The following is a 19,857-nucleotide window of genomic DNA, read 5'->3' as shown; positions in this document are numbered from 1 at the left end:
GCTTCACAGAGAAGTGTTTTACCAACTAAGCTATTACATTTCCTCGCAGTATCACAGTCTTTATGGATGGCTCTTACCTCGCAAGTCAGAGAGCGCACTGACATTGTTGATTAATATCCTACTATAGTTATCTGATTTTGTGCTGTACAGTTGCTTGTCATTTACGTATATAAAATGAGGGTCAAGGATGTTTAAAAAACAAAGCATGCAGGTTTTTTTGGAAGCATTACAAAGGATATATAGGATAAATAAAGAAAGTCTAAGTCTAAGATAAGATAAGCTAACTTGAAGATTGCTTTGGAGGTGGTCTCAGAAGAACAAAGACAAAGTGTTAATTGTTGAAGATCTAGATAGATTCTTTAGTGGGGCACGGTTTCCTGTTACTGATAAATAGCATGTTCATGTTCATGCATTACAGATTTTTCATAGAGATGTGGAAGGCTAACTGTTTTATGATGGCCTCTGGTTTAAAGAAAGTCAGCCAGTGTGCTGTCTTATCTTAACCGTTATAAACAATGACTTGCCTGAGCAATCCAATTTTTGTAGCTTGAAAAGTCAGTTCATTATAAAATATACAAAAAATTTTTCCTCTCTCCAGATTTGAGACTTTCTGGCATGCCTTTGCCTTCATTAGACATCCTTGGTGTATTATCACACAGACACAGGAGAAAAGAATGCTCAGTGCATTATAGGATTAACTTGACTCAGACTGACAACCAGCGTTGACAGACTATACTCAGGTTTACTCCTTTTTTATCTACAATCATGTTTTCTTTGCCTCTGCCTTTGTCAGGGTGGCTGAATAGTGATCAAAATCTCCTTATGCGTATCAGTTGTCGGAAAGCGCTCGACTCACAAAGGTGCCCATACAGCATGACTGTAAGGGCCAGACTACATCCTCCTTTTATGGAAGCATCCTTTGTCTGCATTTCATTGTTATGCTCAAATTGTGATTCTTAACTGTTGTCAAGATTTCCTGTGCAACGTGGAGAGCAACAATGCCTGGAGCTATTGTCTGACAATTTGGCTCCTTATTATTAAGACACAAGTACTTGACTGACTAAACCATCAGATCAGCTGCCTGAACACATATATACACAAAAAGACACACACACACATGCACACACTGGCGGATCAACACCTTCAAAGTATAATTTGGATTAGGTGCTGGTGCTGTTGTGTAGATTGCTGCCATCCACTGAATAAATGGAATGTGAAGCGTGCAGAGAAATAAGGTGGTGTCAAACCCTCACGTCTCTCTGAAAAAGGTGATAATGAAATGGCTTGGGCACTGATGGTGAAGTCGAATGGTAAATAGCTCCAAGGCAAGCAGAACAAGAGCAGTCTTCTGTCTGAAAGAGAAGAAAGTCAGCATGAGATTCATTCCCACTTTAAGTTCAGCTATGATTGCTTGGTATCACATTTAAGTACATATACCAGATTCTTTTCTAACTCCCCCTAACATTATTCACAGTATATGGAAGGAAGGTAAATGGGGGCATCACATCTTTCTTTGTCACCCCTCTTACAGCAGTATCTGTCCAGTGGGTGTTTTGAGTGGGAGGAAGGTGTAGGTGCCTGGCCGAGCACCTGTCCCTGCCTGTGAGAGGTCTATGCTGGGGCTCCCCAGGAGGGCTCTCAGGCGCTACTCCAAGTTGTTGGCTCAAATTGTTCTTAGAAACACACACTACTGATATCAGCAAAAAAATGCGTGTGAGCAATATGTCTTCTTTTCAAGCCAGCAAACCAGAGGAGCACAATATAATGAAATTAGAAGCCACAGGGCACCAATGTATGCACTCCACTGCTCCGTGCTAATGCAGTCTTGGCCACCTATTAAGATACAAGCATGTGCAAGAAACCACACAAGTGCAGTAGAAGGTGGAGCTCCTATTGTCTTCCAAGGCTCTGATGTTAATCCAACAATTTATGGGAATCTAAAATGATAATGTTTATACCTAAACACACCTGAATGAGCTGCAGTTTTCTGCACTAATAAACAATTTTGTAGACCTGTGCCATGGAAAAGAAGTTGTGCTTTCTTTCCAACCAAAACATTAATTATTCTAATTAGCACACCTTCACCTACTGAGAGGGAGTGACTCAGATCAGCTTTGTTTAAAATGAAAACTACAAAACACTAATGCATGACACAGGATTGATATTTCTGCCTCAATCAGCACCTGATCTCAGACAGAAAGTGTAAGCAAAACTCAAGAAAATCCCTCTGGGTGGCCTCTAGATTTTTGGGTCTACAGAAATGTCCCAATGTTATAACAATTATAGTTAAATTGCTATGTATTTGGACTTTAAGTGCATGTTTTTGTCTACATGCCCTATCTATTGAAATCTATTGAAGTGAAGAGTGAGCAGTTTTGCTCATTTATTTACAACAATAATGGAATGGAATACATTCAAGCAGAATCTAAATGACAGCACAACACAGCTTTGAAGCAAACAGTAAACAAAAGGAGGTACAAATCGAGAAGGTCAGTAAAGGCATAAAAGCAACTGCGGTAATTAGCAGGAAAGTGTTTGTGCTTGTGTGCAAAAGGTTATGTTTTATGCTGCTAATAAAGAGATCTGAACAAACAGCCAAATGGCCTTTCACACTCGTTTCTATCTCCTTCTCATCATCACATACACACACACAGACACACACACACACACACCAAAGTCTTTAACTTGTGCAAAAGTAGACACAAGGAGCTATGGAGCTGCTGCTGCAAATTACTTTTTGCCAAGTTCATTGATAATGTTGTCTACTTTTTACACGAGGGACATGAATTATGTTTCTGTTTTTTACTGCATAACAGTACATCCTCTGGCATGTAAGACTGCAACTTTACAGTAGCATGCATGGACAGCAGCTATCCAAAGAATATTTGCTATTTTCCCAGCGGCAGACCATCTGCACATAAATGGCCACATCCTTACAGTTTCCACTTTGGCTTTTGGCTGCGATGGGTTTGGAAAAACGTGTTCTTTCTTGCAGGGATAATTGCTGTTTGATATTTACTCAGCATCCGGGAAGATGTTTTCATGGTTGGGGCTGTGAGACATGAGAATGCTTGTAAAGCAGGACTTGACACATGTATTTATAGTCTTGTGTCAGTTGCCTGTAAATTTCACTCTGGTTCTGAAGGTATGATTATGAGCTGTTTTAAAGAAGGACGGCTTCCTTTGCATGTGCATTATATCCTGAATGGGGCTGAATCGAGGGGGAACCCACGAACCCTGTCATTATGTCTCACCTGGATTCCCATTCATTCTGATATAAACAGATGTCCAAAGTACTTAAGCAGACAACGCTAAGACACTCAATCCAGAGCATTCTTTGAAAATTAAAGTGCATCTCACAGTCGTCATTGGTAAAAGTTGTAGATTGTTCTGTACTTAATGTGGAGATGCTTTTGTATGCTTTTGCTGCTGCAGAGAGATTTGTTGAGCACACAGTGGGCAGAGGAGCAATTGCCAGGGCTCAATTGAATCTCACCATTAGAGAAGCCACTTCACGCTGTGGGAATGTCATGCAAAGTTCAAGTGAAATCAAGCAGTCAGTGGGAGTGTAACAGTCCCCTTAGGGATGCCTGTGTCTCTCCTTGTGCCTTTTATTTTATTTTATGTTCACACATATGCAACAGTTAAGATATTCCCTTTGTTTGGGTTTTTTATTTTGGCATTTTGCCCAATGAACTGACTGCCATAATGACATTATTTATGGTGCTCTTACTTCTGTCTTGTGTTTTGTATTTTTAGTTCCCGAGAAGAAACTGAGTGGTTGACTCTTTTTTGATCAGTGTTTCCCTTTTTTGTGAGGGTAATATTAATAACAATATTAATTTAACAGAATAACTATATGAAGTCTATTGTTAAAGTTAATTAAATTGGTTGAATAAATGAAAGTCTTTGCACCTTACATAATTTTACATAATAAGTAGATCTAAATCTGAATCATCTCCCCTTACATCTAGGTAACTTTAGATGTGCTGTGTGGCGTAGAAGGCTGCTGTTGGCTGGGTTGATGGAGCCAAGGAGCCAGTGGGTTACCTTTCAGTTAATGGGCCGTAGCTCTTTGAAGCTGACTGTTTGTCTGCTTCACAAACCTTATCTGATTACTGGACTAGTACAACAGGGCCAGAGTTCCTGGCTGCCAACCTCAGGCTAGTAGATCTGATTACTTCTCCTGTTGGGGACCCAGTGCAGGCAGCCAAAACCATCTTTGTTTGGTTTCTCTGTGGGGAGAAATTCTGGCAGCTGCAAGCCTCTCGATGCAGCACTCATTGTCCCGGCTGTGCTCTCAGGACAGATTAAAGCATAAAAGTTTTCTGTCCATTGCTTGCCGATAGGAGAAATATTAATTCAGCTGCATAGATGGCTCCTTTGAGAACCACAAATCCCAAGCCATAGCCTACAAAGACTATTCCTCTTTTAGAACTTGTCTTATCTTGCCAATATAGAGCTGTTACTACCAAAGCAGACTGCAAATAGGCAATGTCACCTGAGACTCAGATTACTTGGAAGAATAACGAAAACTACAAAATAACCCTTTTTTTTTTTCCTGAGCAGTAATTGTGCCTTGCAACTCTGCCGACTGACAGTTAGTCTCTTTTTTTCCAGCTGTTGTGTTTTGGTTTCATTAGATAACATAATCATCATGCAGTTACAACAATATGGATTTGTTGTTGTTGAATTAATTTATCATTCAGTTCCACATTCCCACTTTGCTTTTGCCTCATGCTGTGTGATGAGAAACAACTAAGTACCGTTTTGTAGGTGCAGAGTTCCATTGTCATGGAAACCACAACTCTGCCCATGGCCATTGCCATTCATTTAATTTATTCAGTATTTGGTCACAGTTGGTCTTAAAAGCACACAGTTTTCCGGCTCAGTAGAGGCTTGTTTCCATTAGTCATTATAACGATGATGTATTTGATCAATTATGAGAATGTGTGCATTTTGTACTGAGTGAAAATTGCTTCTTTGGCCAGGTTTCAGTTGTTGGCTGCTCATGTTATTTCTGTGTTGGTCTAAAGGACTATGACTGACTCCCTGCAGTTTAAGTCCATAAATAGGCTCTTTGTGATGGCAGTTCTTACAGTGTTACAGTGGCTGACCACAGCACCCAAGGGGAACGTGTACAGAGGTCCAAGCTCTTAAGCCATTGTTTCACAAGCAGAATGACATGTTGTAGATTGTTGGGAGAAAACAGCCCTGAAAGGGTTAAATAGAATAATAGTTGGTGAGTTTGGCTGCAGTGGAATCTCAGCTCATAGAAACACTAATTGCAGACAGGCAGGCCTGGGCTGGCACGCCGAGCTCTACATCCCCCAGACCTCCTGTCAGGCCTCATGTCTGCCTCTTAGACTCATCACTATCAAAGTCAGCAGCACCACCAGGCCCATCCAGAACAAAACCAGGAAATTTAGATCTGTCTTCAGGCTGCTTTATGTCTTGTACTACTTGTTGCAGATGTAGAAATCCCCCCAAAACATCATTCCAGGAAGTTAGAAAGTGTTGTTTAAGGGCTGCAATTACAGTGTTAACTATCTGCTGGTGTTTCGATGGGAACATTCACTCAATTTCTCCTGTAATCAGTGGTAATCTTACAGACCATGCTAGCTATTACAGATTCAACTCTGCAATTACAACAGACATTCAAGTATCCTGTTGTCAAACAGCTAAAAGATGATTATGAATTCCATCCTCCCGTGTAATTTTTATCATGTCCGTCACTTCCTCTGTTGTTCTTCCCAGCTCCCATCTTCTACTTTGGCAACACAAACTACCACGTGGATGAGAGCGATGGCTTTGTGGAGGTGCAGGTGTGGAGGACAGGGACTGATCTTTCCAAAGGAGGAACCGTCACAGTGCGCTCCAGAAAGACAGATCCTGTCTCAGCTGAGGGTATGTGTACCTGCAGGGCACCTTTCTCTGACAGCTTTAGCTAGTTAGTGCTTAGAGAAATGTAAACCACAGAGAACAACAGACTTAAGTCGTCACCCTGTCATTCTTTGTTTTCCTGAGCTCAAGAGTCCAAGGAGATGTTAACGCTGAATATGTTGGGTGGATGACCTGGGGAATGTAAACAGCGTTTTAGGTTAGGGGAGGGGGGGAGTCAGGGCTCTTCTGTTGGGCCCTTTTCTTGTAGGCATCAGATATGCACAGTCTTGTGAGGATAATGGTGGTTTGAGTGAGGACAGTGCTTTAGGAATGCACACTGATTGTTCTGCTCATTGGTAAGCGCTTTGGACTCTAAGACTGGTCGCTATCTCCTCAAGCCTTGCCTACAGCCTCTATTATCTCCTGCCCTCAGGCAGTCTTCTCCCCCTTGTATAGATTCTTAACATCTCTGCGCTTGCCTGCGTTATGACTGTAAAAATAACTAGCATTTAATCATATGCGGCATGGTAGAAATGCAAGTCCACACTTACGCACATAACTGGGTCATAAGTACATGAGAAAAGCCTGTTGGCAAAGGGTGAGCTCTCGATACCTAGACTCTTCAAAGAATGGCAAATGAATAACCTGTTTGCGCTCAGGGAAATATCCAGTTTCTTTGCCGCTCTCTTTTAATCACGCAACAAATTCCAACTGTTCATTGCTATCAACCACGAGGCAGAAAGCGTCATTTTGTCAGCACGAAGGTTATAGCCTTTCATCTTGCTCACTGCCTGGCGTTCACAAATGAATTATGAAGTAACATGAGAACTGCTGTGAAAACAAGATCAAGTACTGTAGTCCATTTGTGCTGTATCCACTATATCCCTTAAGCACACATACTTTGAATCACGCTTGACCTATATTGTGCTGTGGAGCAGCTGGTATGGATTACGTGGGGATCAGCCGGAATTTGGACTTTGCCCCGGGGGTCACCATGCAGACGTTTCGTGTGACTATCCTGGATGACCTGGGCCAGCCGGTGCTGGAAGGGCCAGAGAAGTTTGAATTGGTACTCCGCATGCCCATGAATGGCATCCTCGGGGAGCCAAGCAAGGCTACCATCCTCATCAATGACTCAGTTTCAGACTGTGAGTGAACATCTTGGCTGTTATCACAATTTATTAAAAAGGTTACACTTAGTTATTTATGATGTTTATACTGCTTTTTTAATATTTATTTATGGGTTTAATTATGTTGTTTCAGTGCCAAGGGTGCAGTTCCATGATGCTGTGTACGTTGGCAATGAGAACTCCAGGCAGATATCAGCCACAGTATACCGTAGTGGTGATATTAGCTACAAGTCCACGGTTCGCTGTTACAGCAGGCAGGGGACAGCCCAGGTTATGATGGACTTCAATGAGAGGCCCAACACAGATGCTTCCATCATCACCTTCTTACCAGGTGCTGTAGTAAAACCCAGCAAACACTCCTTTGCTTGGTCAGAATAAATTACAAGGACATATGCAGTAGCTAAATATCTTTTCCCTTCACCTTTTTTTTCAGGAGAGATTGAAAAGCCGTGTGTACTGGACCTAGTGGATGACACAGAACATGAAGAAGAGGAAGAGCTGCGACTTGTGTTGGGAAGCCCCAAGAGTGAATCTCCATTTGGAGCTTCAATTGGGGGGCAGAATGAAACGCTCATTAAGATTAAAGATGATGCAGACAGTAAGAATGCTTAGTTTTTGTTGCATGTTTCTTACAGTATTTCTGTTTAGATGCCACAATATTTGTGAATTTGTGTATTTCTTTCTGCCCATACATCTCAGTCTTCCTATATCTACCACAGTGTCTTTCATGATATTGCCACGGGAGCAACAAATGCAATTTAGCTTTAATATGTGGTAGGCTCTAATGTTAAAATCACAGCTTGCTAGCATAAGTAAAACTATATGCCATGCTTTTCTCAGAGGCAATTATTAGGTTCGGAGAGACCAAATTCAGTGTGAATGAGCCAAAGGAAAGTGGCCAAGTGTCTGTGGTGAAGATCTCAGTGCTTCGCGTTGGAGACTCCTCCAAGGTCTCTGTTGTCCGAGTTCACACCAAGGACGGATCTGCTACCTCTGGGGAGGACTACCATCCCATTTCTGAGGGTAAATAATACTGCACTTATATCACAACATCTTTTTTTTTTTTATTTACTAGAAATTGTTGAGTCTCTCCTTTCTTTGCAGAAATTGTGTTCAAAGAGGGTGACACAGAGCACTATGTGGAGGTGGAGATTCTATATGATAGTGTCAGAGAAATGAGGGAGGCATTCACTGTGCACCTGAAGCCTGATGAGAACATGGTGGCAGAGACAAAGGTGAACATTAAGCCAAATTACCATCTAATTTAACTGTCAAGGATGTAACTACCTGAATATTAGAAGGCAGCAGCAATTTGTTCTCCATTAACATTCTCTTAATTGCCCCTGCTTGTCGATCAACAGATGAGCAAAGCCATAATTTATATCGAGGAGACCGACAGCATGGCAGACGTTACCTTCCCAGCGGTGCCCAGAGTGGTTTCTCTGTTGCATTACGATGACATCGACAAGACCAGGGACTCTCTCCCGGTGGCCGGATACCCTGTCATTTGTGTCACTGTATGTTCCAAGTGATAGTCCAATAAATACTTTGTGACATACTTTTCAGTCATTTACTCAAATGATTCATTTAGCAAGACAGCTTTTTTCAGTGCAGTTTTAACAGGTAAGTACTGTTAATGAGGTAGTATTTAGCGATGTGCACACTTTGCTCAATTATCAGCTACCTTGAGGGCTCATCAGGAGTATACAGAAATGATTTTGGCTGCTTCAGGCATTTTTGGGTGCATTTCACTCACAAGCATGTATTTTTTTCCCTTTTCCAGGCCTGTAACCCAAAGTACCCAGACTATGACAAAACAGGCTCCATCTGTGTAAGCGAGAACATCAACAACACCCTGACTCGTTATCGTTGGCTTGTTAGTGCCCCCACCGGCCCCGATGGCGTCACCAGCCCTATGAGGGAAGCAGACTTTGATACCTTCTTCACCTCCTCCAAGCTCATCACTCTGGACTCAGTCTACTTCCAGGCTGGTTCCAGGGTTCAGTGTGCCGCAAGGGGCGTGAACTCTAATGGGGATGAAGGTCTGGAGCTCAGTAGCCCCATAATGTCCATCAGCATGGAAGAGGGTGAGTGCAGCTCATTCTCTAAGCTTAAAATGTTTAGTCTCCCCCATGGAAATGGCTCAATACGATAAGCAGCTGCTGGCTACATTTTACTTCTCCCACCGCAGTGCTTGCTATCCTTGCTCTGACAGAACAGAACATAAAAGAATTTTCTATGGAGGATTTTTAGGGAAACAAAACGTTTGATGTTTGTTTGTTTACGACGTGGTTGCAGGAATGTGCCAGCCTCGTGTTGTAGGCACAGTGGGGGCTGAGCCCTTCTCTGCTAAGCTGCGGTACACTGGAACAGAAGACACAGACCACCCCAACCTCATCAAACTAACTGTCACCATGCCACATATTGATGGTAAGAACAGCATATTGAACATTTAGAGTAATTTCTGTTTGTGGAAATATTCTCTATAGGGAGCTTGTTGGTTTGAAACCCCTCTCAAGGTAGGGAAGTCTTAGATATCCTGGTTCAATATGTCACACATCAAACACATTCTTTAAAAAAAATGTACAATTTCACTTAGTTTTTTCATAATTGTAAATCTAACATTCCTGTGCTTCCACTTTCTGACTGATATGTGTATATTCTCCCTCAGGTATGTTGCCTGTAGTGTCCACCCGCCCCCTGTCAAACTTTGAGCTCACACTGAGCCCAGACGGTACCCGTGTTGGTAACCATCGCTGCTCCAATTTGTTGGACTACACTGAAGTCAAGACTCGCTACAGCTTCCTTACTGAAGCCACCAAAAATCCAGAGGTGATCGGCGAGACTTCCCCTTACCAGTACAGCAATTCCCTCAGGGGATCCAGTACACTACGATTCTATAGAAACCTGAACTTGGAGGCCTGTTTGTGGGAATTCACCAGCTACTATGACATGTCTGAGCTGCTCAGTGACTGTGGAGGTACCATTGGGACTGATGGACAGGTAAGCAGCCCCACCTTTGTGCTTTAGCTCACCTCTGACCCCTTTTTGTCATCTCTAGACATGAGGTGCAATAAAGCAGCAGACCCCCATGAGGATAGGAATGTGGAGTCCACGCACTTACTGGTCTGTTCTGTCCTGTAACGAGTCCCATTTTCTTTTCAAGATACTCCTGGATTTTCTATCCTAATTAATCATTCACATGCATATTAAAATTCTGCTTCCCTACTTGTTTTTTCCTCTAAAGATCATAAAGTAAATACTAGCCTGCAGAGAAGTCATCCATTATTGTCTCGAGACCCATGTTAACCTCTTTAGTAATGACTAACACCCTGCTTCCATCAACTCCTGGTAAGACCAGTTATTTGACTTGTCAAAGTTGCAAGTCAATAAGCAGCAGCCTGGAAGAGTGCGGCTGGAAGAGTGCACTGGGCACATCATGGTGAAAACCTCCACTACACTCCCTACAGAGGATTATTAATTAAAGCCCCACAGCACTTCCAAATATATTTTGGCTAAAGGTATATAAGAGTGTATATTGGTTTGTTATCTTAATGGGAGTTTCTCATTTTACATGGCTTCAGGTTTATTTAATAACAAAGGCAACACCCAGGTGATAACAGCCTTTCTCAACAAGTGGAACTTTGCTGCCTGTAGCTACATGATGTAAATGTGAATGAGGCGGGAATAATCATGTCTTGACAAGTAAGCAGGCTGTTGCCAGTAATATAAACTTTAGCCTGACCATTAATACCTTGATATCAGAAATTGCACATATTTTGCAACACATGCTGATGATTTTTTTCTTCAGTGATTAGTGACCACATTGACCAGAGATAATCCTATAATTTATGAATGAAAGTAACAACTTATGAAAGAAAAAGATTCTTTTAACCCTCAGACTACTAGTTATGAAAGAAATAGATTCTTTTCTTTCCCTCAGACCACTTAGACAGTCATGAAGAAGCCATGAAGGACAGAAATGTAGCTATTGAAACTCGCTTGTTCTTTTTGTTGTTCTGTCAAGTGGGGAATGGCATATATTCAGCTCTTTATACAGCTCTGTATGTAGATTTTGTTGCTATGGTTACTGTTGAACAGAGCAAAAGACGGTATGTAGATGCACAGACTGAAACGCCACAGGTTTGGTTTGAGGATCTGTAAGGCAGGATCAATGGAAAAAGACACTGCCTTTGTTTGTGGGTGCCCTGTGACCCGAGTGCTCTTCTAAGTGGGCAGACAGGCGGAGTGGAGACAGCTCTGTGCAGCCCGGGGCCAGTGTAGTGTCACAGTGTAGGGCTTAGTGCCCAGCTTAACGGGGCCATAGGAATCTATTAAGGCCCAGCAGGTTGTGTCAGGAGGCCTTTCCGCAAATCATTTGCCTGAGCTCTCAGCGCCCAGAGGCGTAGGCACGTCTCCACATGAACACAGAGCCAGTGCAGGCAGGTACGTCTCACAGGTCAGAGGAAAGTGCAGATACCAGAGAGTGCTCCCTCAGAGAACTTTCACCACCTGCAATCCTTCGACCATTGTAGGACAGCTCTTTCAAAAAGGAAAGTTTGGAGCAATTCAATATCCCCAACAAATGTAAATATTGTGCATGCTTGGTTTTGTTTGTATTAAAGGTATTATTTGGGCACATTTAAATCACAAAAAGTTGAGATGATAAAAAAGGCAGGTCTTTAACTGTAATGGTTGTGTCCAAATATTATAGACATAGAACTTAAAGTGAACTTGATGATACCTACTTGAAGTTAACATTATAGATATAGGCATTATTCAGGAATGGAAAGTATTTTACATTAATAATTCTTGACTTACAGCACTTCCATTATCTTTGTTTATATGTCTATTTCTATATATAATACTATATAATACTATTTTTAGTGTATACCAAGTCTACCAAGTATACCAAGCCAAATTCCTTGTATGTGAAAACTTACTTGCCAACAAACCTGATTGTGATTCTGATTCTACAAGTGTGTTTTAAGTTCCCTAATGCACGTCCTTAATGAAGCACCATTCAAACCAAACTTGATTCTTCTTTATCTCCAGAGCAATTGTACTTGCACTTTGCACTGGTGTATTCATGTTTTTCTCTTGATATTGTTATAACCAAGCTAAGTTAACCTGTGAAGTATGAATTAATTCATATTCTCTGACACAACATGTTGGATTTCACTGCAGGTGTTGAATCTGGTCCAGTCCTATGTGACCCTACGAGTCCCGCTCCATGTGTCCTACGTCTTCCACTCCCCTGTGGGAGCAGGAGGATGGCAGCACTTTGACTTACAGTCAGAGCTACGGCTCACATTTGTGTACGACACTGCCATCTTATGGAGGGATGGTATCGGTAGCCCACCAGAAGCTGAACTACAAGGTAAAACTTCAACAGCAGTTTTCTACATAAAACAGTGTATTGCTTAAAAATGTGTCATGTTCACTACATGAGATAACGAACTGCCAAATTAAAGCTGCCTGTGACTGTCTTTGCAGGTGCACTGTATCCAACCAGTATGCGTATAAATGGCCAAGGACGACTAGTAGTCACCTTGCGCACTGAGGCTCGTTTCAGAGGCCTGTTTGTGTTTGCACATCCAGGTAGAGTATGTCATGTACAAGTGATGTAGAGTATATTTTATGTTGTAATATTTTGCAACTAAAAAGGTGTGTTTTTAGTGAATATGTGTGGTGTGATTAGAATTGATGGTATTAGTTTTTTTTGTCAGATGTCTTTTTTTTGTTCATGAAGTCTGAAGTTTTTTTACTTGCAACTGAGCATTTTAATTATACTGTTACATGTATTTTAATTAATGTATTTTTCCATTAGCTTCACCACTCACCTCTATGGTCATGTGTCCGGACCACCCTGGTCTGACCTTTAACCTCAGTCTTGTGAGGAGTGAGCCAACCTATAACCAGCCCATCCAGCAGTGGACATTTGTCTCTGATTTTGCTGTAAGTAAACAGTTTGTTTCCCAAGAAGCAGCTTAAGTTTTTGCCATTTTCACTAACTTTTATATTCATCTAACATTTACTGAACATAATTTCCCCTCTCAGGTGCGTGACTACTCTGGTACGTACACAATAAAGCTGGTTCCATGTACATCCCCTCCCAGCCTGGAGTATACCATCCCTCCTGTCTGCAATCCCAGAGACCCCCTTACCTTCGATGTGGACATCCGCTTTCAGCAGGTGACCTCACCTTGTCTAAAGTTAATTAGGAAAAAATGGGAAAGTTCATTGATTTTTGTGGGCAATTTAGTCAGCAAAATCAGGATGTTGGAGAAGGTAAAAAAATATTGACCAAAATAAGCAGTGATATTTTCTCAAATTTACATCAACATATAAATGATATGATATTCAAAATACATGTGAGGATCTTCTATCTATACTATAAGTTTAGATAGATCATTTAGAAATTAAATTAAGTCACACATTTGGACTAACAACACCTTGTTTGAGTACGTGCCACTAATGTGCTTCTTCTTGTGAATCTGACAAATAATTATGGATGACACATTTTTCATTTGTTCACCCCTTCGCCTTCATTCATCAGTTCCTGTAAGCCACATCTTTGGCTCCTATTCAGTCATTTATTTTCTTGTCTCTCTCTGTTATTCCATCACTTGAAAAATCTAAGAAGAAACTCCCTCCTGGTTCACTCCATCCTATCAAATACTCATAAAACTGCAACTCCTCTTAACAAATGTCTTATCAACTTCTCCCTTTTAATCAATTTAGTTGCACCTGTAGTGCTGCAGTGTCCAGCTGCTGATGCTGTGCCAACATCTAACTACCCAGTTATCAGAAGTCCATCTAGAACGAAATGAAAGCAGATCTGAGCAAATGCATTCATCTTTTTGCCCATAAAATGCCAGAATTAATGACAAATCAACATCAAAGTTTCCTAAGCCCAGCAAGATGTCTTACAAATTCTTTCTTTATTTCTTTCTATCTTTTTATTCACATTGTTATGCTGCTAGTCTGATTATCTATAATATGTATGTTGAGGGCAATGGAAGTATTTGCAAATGCAAGCATACTGTGAACGTACATTATTAAGCATCATAATTAAATGTGTCATATTCACAATGACAAATAACCAAACATACTGTGTCTCCTTTACATTAATTGCAAATGTGTATTGACTAAGATCAAAAAAGATTATTCACCTAGTGTCTATATTGTTAACCTTGCTTGGCTTTGTCTCTGAATATGGTTCATGTGTGTTTGTCCTCTATGTGTTTCTAGGTCAGCGACCCTGTGCCTGCTGAGTTCAGTCTGAACACGCAGATGATCTTACTCTCTAAACGGTCACTCTGGCTCTCAGATGGCTCCATGGGCTTCGGCCAGGAGAGTGACACTGCATTCTCTCAGGGTAAAGCAATAACACGCGGTCATAAAATACCAACTGCTGAACATTTGTGAAATGTAAAGAAAAACAAACAAGGCCTAAAACGTTTTTGAAACTGAATGGATGGCTGTAATCTTATCTCCTTGGACTCCATTCTACAGATCAAAAGGAAATATCAGTGTGATGAATATTTCTGTTGATTTAGCAGAAACATTCTCCATTACTTCCTGACCCAACAGGATAAAAATGAAAGGAAAATGACGACTCCATGGATCGTCATTCTGATCACTTTCAAGTTTTTTTTCTCAAACCAAGCCAATTACGAGAGCCTGAATTTTATTTCTCTCAACAAGATCTTGAAAGTCTTTTAAAAGTCCTTGAAGCTGCTGTCCAAGTGAGTGTAGAAAGACAGAGTTGTTTTAGCTGAGATTTTTCATGTTTTTCTCAATATTGTAGTCTGACAAAAATAAAATAATTTTAGAGAACTGCATCAGTGGACAGAATAAAACCTTTTTGGGACAGCTTTTCCTTGAACCATCAACTTTATGCACATGTGTTGCATGTGTTCTGCACTGATTAAGACTATTTCTTTTCCCACAGGGGATGCAGTTTACGGCCGAGTGATGGTGGATCCAGTGCAGAACTTGGGCAACTCCTTTATTTGTAACATCGAGAAAGTGTTCCTGTGTACCGGAGCTGATGGATATGTCCCTAAATACAACCCCAGCAACTTTGAGTTTGGCTGTCTGGCTGATGCTCCATCACTACTCTACAGATTCAAGATAATTGTAAGCAACAAAAATATAGTTCTCTCTATGTCACATGTGCTTTGTGTCCATTCAACCCGTAATATTCCTTTCTGTGTCATTTTCTCACTCCAGGACAAGGCCCAGCCAGAGACCCAGGCCCGGTCATTTGGCAATGTAGCTTTTAATGCTTTCCTGGCGGTGGATGACCCCGGTGCTTTAGCCCTAGTGAGACAACCTGGGTCAGATGGTTTCAGAATGGATTCCTCAGCTCTCTTCCAAGTCAGTATAAATGCTTAGTACAATAAACACATTCAGCACATACCCTTGAACAGTTCACATTCTCATATTTCACTGTGATGCATTCCAGAGGTTATTTTGTGCTGGAATTTGCGTTTTTGTTTGAACACTTAAATCAGGCTGGCTTGTAAACTATACACCATTGTGTAGAGAAGAAGTGGAAAGAGCAGGATGAAAATATACTGTAGTGTAATAGTGGCAGAAAGTGGCCTGTTTTTCTACTGATATGTTGTTATTTTTTCGACTTAACAAGCCGAGGCAAAAAAAAAAAAAGATCTCACCATCCTGACACTTTCTGCATCTTTATGGAAACCTTATTGCAACGAGTGTTACAATCCTGTAAGCACGTGGGCTGGCCTTTATATGGCCTCTGATGACAGGATCATATGACTCTCCCCTTTCATTGAGTCCAGATTACTTCGTCTGGTCAGTGAGTCTGTGTTTCTTGGCTTGTTAAGAAGAAAAAGTCAGTCTTAGTGTGTGTGCAGACCGAATGAGCATTTTTCCAATGACTGAAAACTGAAGACTGGACATACTGTATTGTATGTATCAGGTAATAGTGTTGTGTTTAGCCAGATATACACTAGTACAGAAAAAATACTACAGCAAACATCAAAATGGGCCCATGAAGGGCACAAGTTCTATTTGTTAGTGTTATTTTATGGTGGGTTTTTTTCTTTTATTACTCAATGCCTAGGAATCAACAGAAGGGCCTGGTGTTTTGCAGAGAACTTTGCCATAAAAATGATGTACAGGTACTAGTAAAACAAAAAATGTTGCTCTGTCCAGGTGTCAGCAGGGAGAGAGTGGTACATTCACACCATCTACACCGTCCGTTCTCGAGACAACGCAAACCGTGGCATAGGGAAGAGAAGCCTGGAGTACCATGTGATGAGCCAGCACACAAATCTCCTTCCAAAGGGTCAACATCGCTCCAGAAGGTCAGCCAATGATGTGCCTGACGTAGTAGAGGAGATCGGTGTGAGTAACAACCGCGGCACCAACATCCTCCACATCGCACTGGACCGCAGCAGCCAGCAGAGGACGAGTCCAGAGAGGGAGATCTTCACCAAAGGCATCATCCCCCGTGAGTTGAACCAGAGAGACAACAGTGATGACAGACTAGTGTTGATCATTGGCATTTTTGTCGGACTGCTCCTCACGGTGCTCATCATCATCGTGGTGGTGTTACTGGTCCGATCCAAGCGAGAGAAGAAAGACGTACCCAAGAGCTCCAGCAGCACAGAGCCCATGATGACACAAGCCCTCAGTAACAGTGACAGTTCAGAAGTCTAACAAACAGACTGATGATTGAGAGTTTTAGTTAATATTTTTATTTTGCAAGTGCCTCACATTTAGATACAAATTGAAGATTGTGTGTGAAGCAACACAAACTACAAGAGCTTTGATTCTATTCAGAAATCTACTTGAAATACTGCATCACTTCCACGGCCGGGGAGTGGTCTGGACACTAACTTGGAGACGGGACATTGTTAGCAGCTGTTTCAAGGCACTTGTTAAGTTCAGCAATCACTTATTGATTTGCTTTTTATGCCACTTGATCCAAAAAAAGTTATTATTTTCCAAAGGTGCTATAGAAGATGCCTCCTAACTTGAATGGCATTTGGTGTTTTAATGAGTAGGTCAAGAGAAGGTGGATATTTGGCAGTACTAGTTGTTAATGGGCTTTGTATGTTTGGTTTGCTGCATCAATACACTGTCCAATGTTTGCTTACACTGGGTAAACCTTCGTGTTCCTATAGAGAATGATTTGTTCTTAGATTCAGTGCGTGCCTAAGAAATCACAGGATTTTGAGGTTTTATGATGTATGTTATGTTTGTCCTGAGTGATTAGTAAGACATTATGTTTCACACTGTTTCCTTGTGCTCATGTTTTTGCATTTGTTTATTTTTGTATTTTAAGATTGTTTGAAATGTTAAAAAAAAAAAGAAAAAGCTGATATGAATGGAGTTGTAACAAATGCATTGGACCCACTGTATTTCCACCAGTTTGTGTTCTACAGTATATCCCATGAGCCAATTCTTATTGTTAAATTCAACTTAATATGTGGTAGTTGAAATAATATGATTTTAAGACGTCATAATTGACATGGCACTAAATCAAATTACAGTCTGTTGTACTGAAGCGAATTTCAAGACAGCTGGTCTGCAATGTACAGTGTACTATAGTAGCGGTTCCAAGTCCACTATTTCGAGCAGGAACTATCTTCACTTTTGGCACAACTGGTATGTAAGTGGTGACTACTGTAGATTAGTTGAGACAGCTTGGACTCCAGATCCCTCTCACAACAGCTTTATGTTGACTGTGCTGTTTCGTTTTCTTAAACTTTGAAATATCGTCTAAGAAGTTTGTCTGATTTCACTTAAAGGGAATTAAATGTTTAATCCTCAGTCATCATCTTCATTGTCAGAACTACTGTACTCTCCCTGATTCATTAGTTTTGAATGTATTTATTTATTTTTCACTGCTTGTTTTTTTTTCTGCCAACATTAGTCAATTAACATTTCCTCTCCATTTTTAATTTTGCTTTGGACCTATCTTTGTCAAACTGTATGACTGTCTTTGTGACACTATACAATATTGCATATATTGCGACATATTGCATCAATATACAATACAAATATAGAGGTTATGTTCCATTTTTGCATTAAAACAGCTTGCACATAAGATAAAATAACATCATACAAACTCTCAGTGTTTTGTTTTGGGGTTTTTTCATATCCAGGCACCTGATTGCCATAAAATCCGATTACCTCATGCTACTGTAAATCCTATAATAGACACTAACATCATAGTCACTACTTTATAAATATTAGGTTTATTTGTAATTTTGTTTTGAAATTGTAAACGATTCTATGCAACCTGTGATATCATACCATCATGAAATGTTTACCCTAAGTATCTTTTTGTTCAGTGCACAATTTGCTTGCTAATCTAGGTTTGACACTGTATCAATGTACTGTGGTTATTTTATTCCACTCTAATGCTTTTTTATGCACATATATGTATGTATGTATATACATATGTATTACCTATAAATATACCATTTTGGATGTTTTGGGAATGGCTACTGTTAAAAAACGCATACTGTATGTGCTGTAAGTATTTGTAACATAGACCAGAAGCACAGCGTGGTCTGCAAATAAATAATTTTTCAGGAAAACATGACTTCTTTTTTTTTTTTTTGACGAAACATCAGTTCTTTGAATTGGTCACTAAACCTTTTCTTCATATCACATGCAACCACTGCCATACCTGTATAGAAATCTAGTAATGTAGCTTTTGAATCCCCAATCCCAGGACTTCTGACAAGAGAGATGAAAGTCCATACATACTTTAAAAAGTGACTGCTGAATCTATTCAGACTTTTCTCTCTTTCTTCTCTTCTTTTGTGTTTATTGTATACCAAGATCCCACTGTTCTTACTTACTTCATTATTACCACCATTCAGTGATCAAGTTTAATGAAACAGATCCAATTCCCCTCAGCGTGAGTCAAGAATGATGAATAGTCACAATCATACACAACAACTCAGTAAACCATGTGCTTTTATTACCAGTGCATATTCATAGAGAAAACTTCTTTTTGTATTGGTGTGACACAAAGAGCGTAGGGTAAAATGCTTCAGACACATGTCAAAAAGGTGAGCCCCTGACTCTTAAAAGACGTCTGGGCTCCTGTTTGGCAACAAGTCAAACAACAGATCAAGTGCACGAAAAACAGCAGCTTCCTGGTTGACCTAACTGGTTAATTAGGGGCATATCCTGCAGCAAAAAAAAAATCTCTACATTTTAGGGTGAATGTTGTTGTCCCACTGTTTAGTGAGTAATCATGTCAGACCAGGAAGCTGCCTTCTTCCTGCTCCTGGTCTCCCCTCTGCTGTGGCACCAGGTTTTCTTATGACTTTACACAGAATGAACACTAGGGGGAGCAAGAGGAGCAACAGCTCTACTGGTACAGGTTTTTCCTAGGGAGTCATGGCTTGATGTAGCGCAGGCAGAAACTCAGATCTAACAGCGTTTTGTTGGGTAGCCTACAACAGTATCATAGGCAAGTGTATTCTAAAGCATGGACGAGTTTGCTGACAAATGTCATCTAATAAATTATCATTTAATAATCCTAACATTTCCCCAATGTGAAAGCCAAAAAAAAGTGCAAAACAGAATTCATATTCCATCCACATAATTGTGTTGGTTAAATTTGCACAGATTAATAGTTTTTTCACAAGGCTCCCAACGTCTTCCTCAAAATCTGATACCATCAAAACAAATAAAAATATTTTAAGTTGTTCCATTGACATGGTGATCTAATTTGGATGGATTTCCTGAGATATGTGTATTCTGTCTGACTTATGACTTTTAGCACTGTAATGTAATGTAATAAAGCTCTTTAATTGTTAAAGGCAAAATAATAATTTTA

General features: G+C 40.5%; 1 protein-coding gene across 1 annotated transcript in view; it reads left to right on the top strand.

Moving 5' to 3' along the window:
• frem2b (FRAS1 related extracellular matrix 2b) overlaps positions 1-16,712 on the top strand; it is a 48,234-nt gene extending 31,522 nt beyond the window's left edge. Inside the window, exons 7-24 of the mRNA XM_070829450.1 lie at positions 5,758-5,907; positions 6,822-7,031; positions 7,147-7,344; positions 7,447-7,611; positions 7,854-8,036; positions 8,118-8,248; positions 8,375-8,530; positions 8,797-9,100; positions 9,312-9,443; positions 9,685-10,016; positions 12,201-12,393; positions 12,510-12,614; positions 12,844-12,971; positions 13,074-13,208; positions 14,268-14,394; positions 14,971-15,158; positions 15,252-15,398; positions 16,206-16,712. Of these exons, the coding sequence (XP_070685551.1) occupies positions 5,758-5,907; positions 6,822-7,031; positions 7,147-7,344; positions 7,447-7,611; positions 7,854-8,036; positions 8,118-8,248; positions 8,375-8,530; positions 8,797-9,100; positions 9,312-9,443; positions 9,685-10,016; positions 12,201-12,393; positions 12,510-12,614; positions 12,844-12,971; positions 13,074-13,208; positions 14,268-14,394; positions 14,971-15,158; positions 15,252-15,398; positions 16,206-16,712 (3,491 nt within the window). The remainder of the gene's footprint in view (positions 1-5,757; positions 5,908-6,821; positions 7,032-7,146; positions 7,345-7,446; positions 7,612-7,853; positions 8,037-8,117; positions 8,249-8,374; positions 8,531-8,796; positions 9,101-9,311; positions 9,444-9,684; positions 10,017-12,200; positions 12,394-12,509; positions 12,615-12,843; positions 12,972-13,073; positions 13,209-14,267; positions 14,395-14,970; positions 15,159-15,251; positions 15,399-16,205) is intronic.
• The last annotated feature ends 3,145 nt before the right edge of the window (positions 16,713-19,857 follow it).

This window comes from Pempheris klunzingeri, chromosome 4 (assembly GCF_042242105.1).
Source record: "Pempheris klunzingeri isolate RE-2024b chromosome 4, fPemKlu1.hap1, whole genome shotgun sequence".
NCBI lineage: Eukaryota > Metazoa > Chordata > Actinopteri > Acropomatiformes > Pempheridae > Pempheris > Pempheris klunzingeri.
The sequence above is the reverse complement of the archived record's forward strand: the minus strand, read 5'-3'. Positions and strand labels throughout refer to the sequence as shown.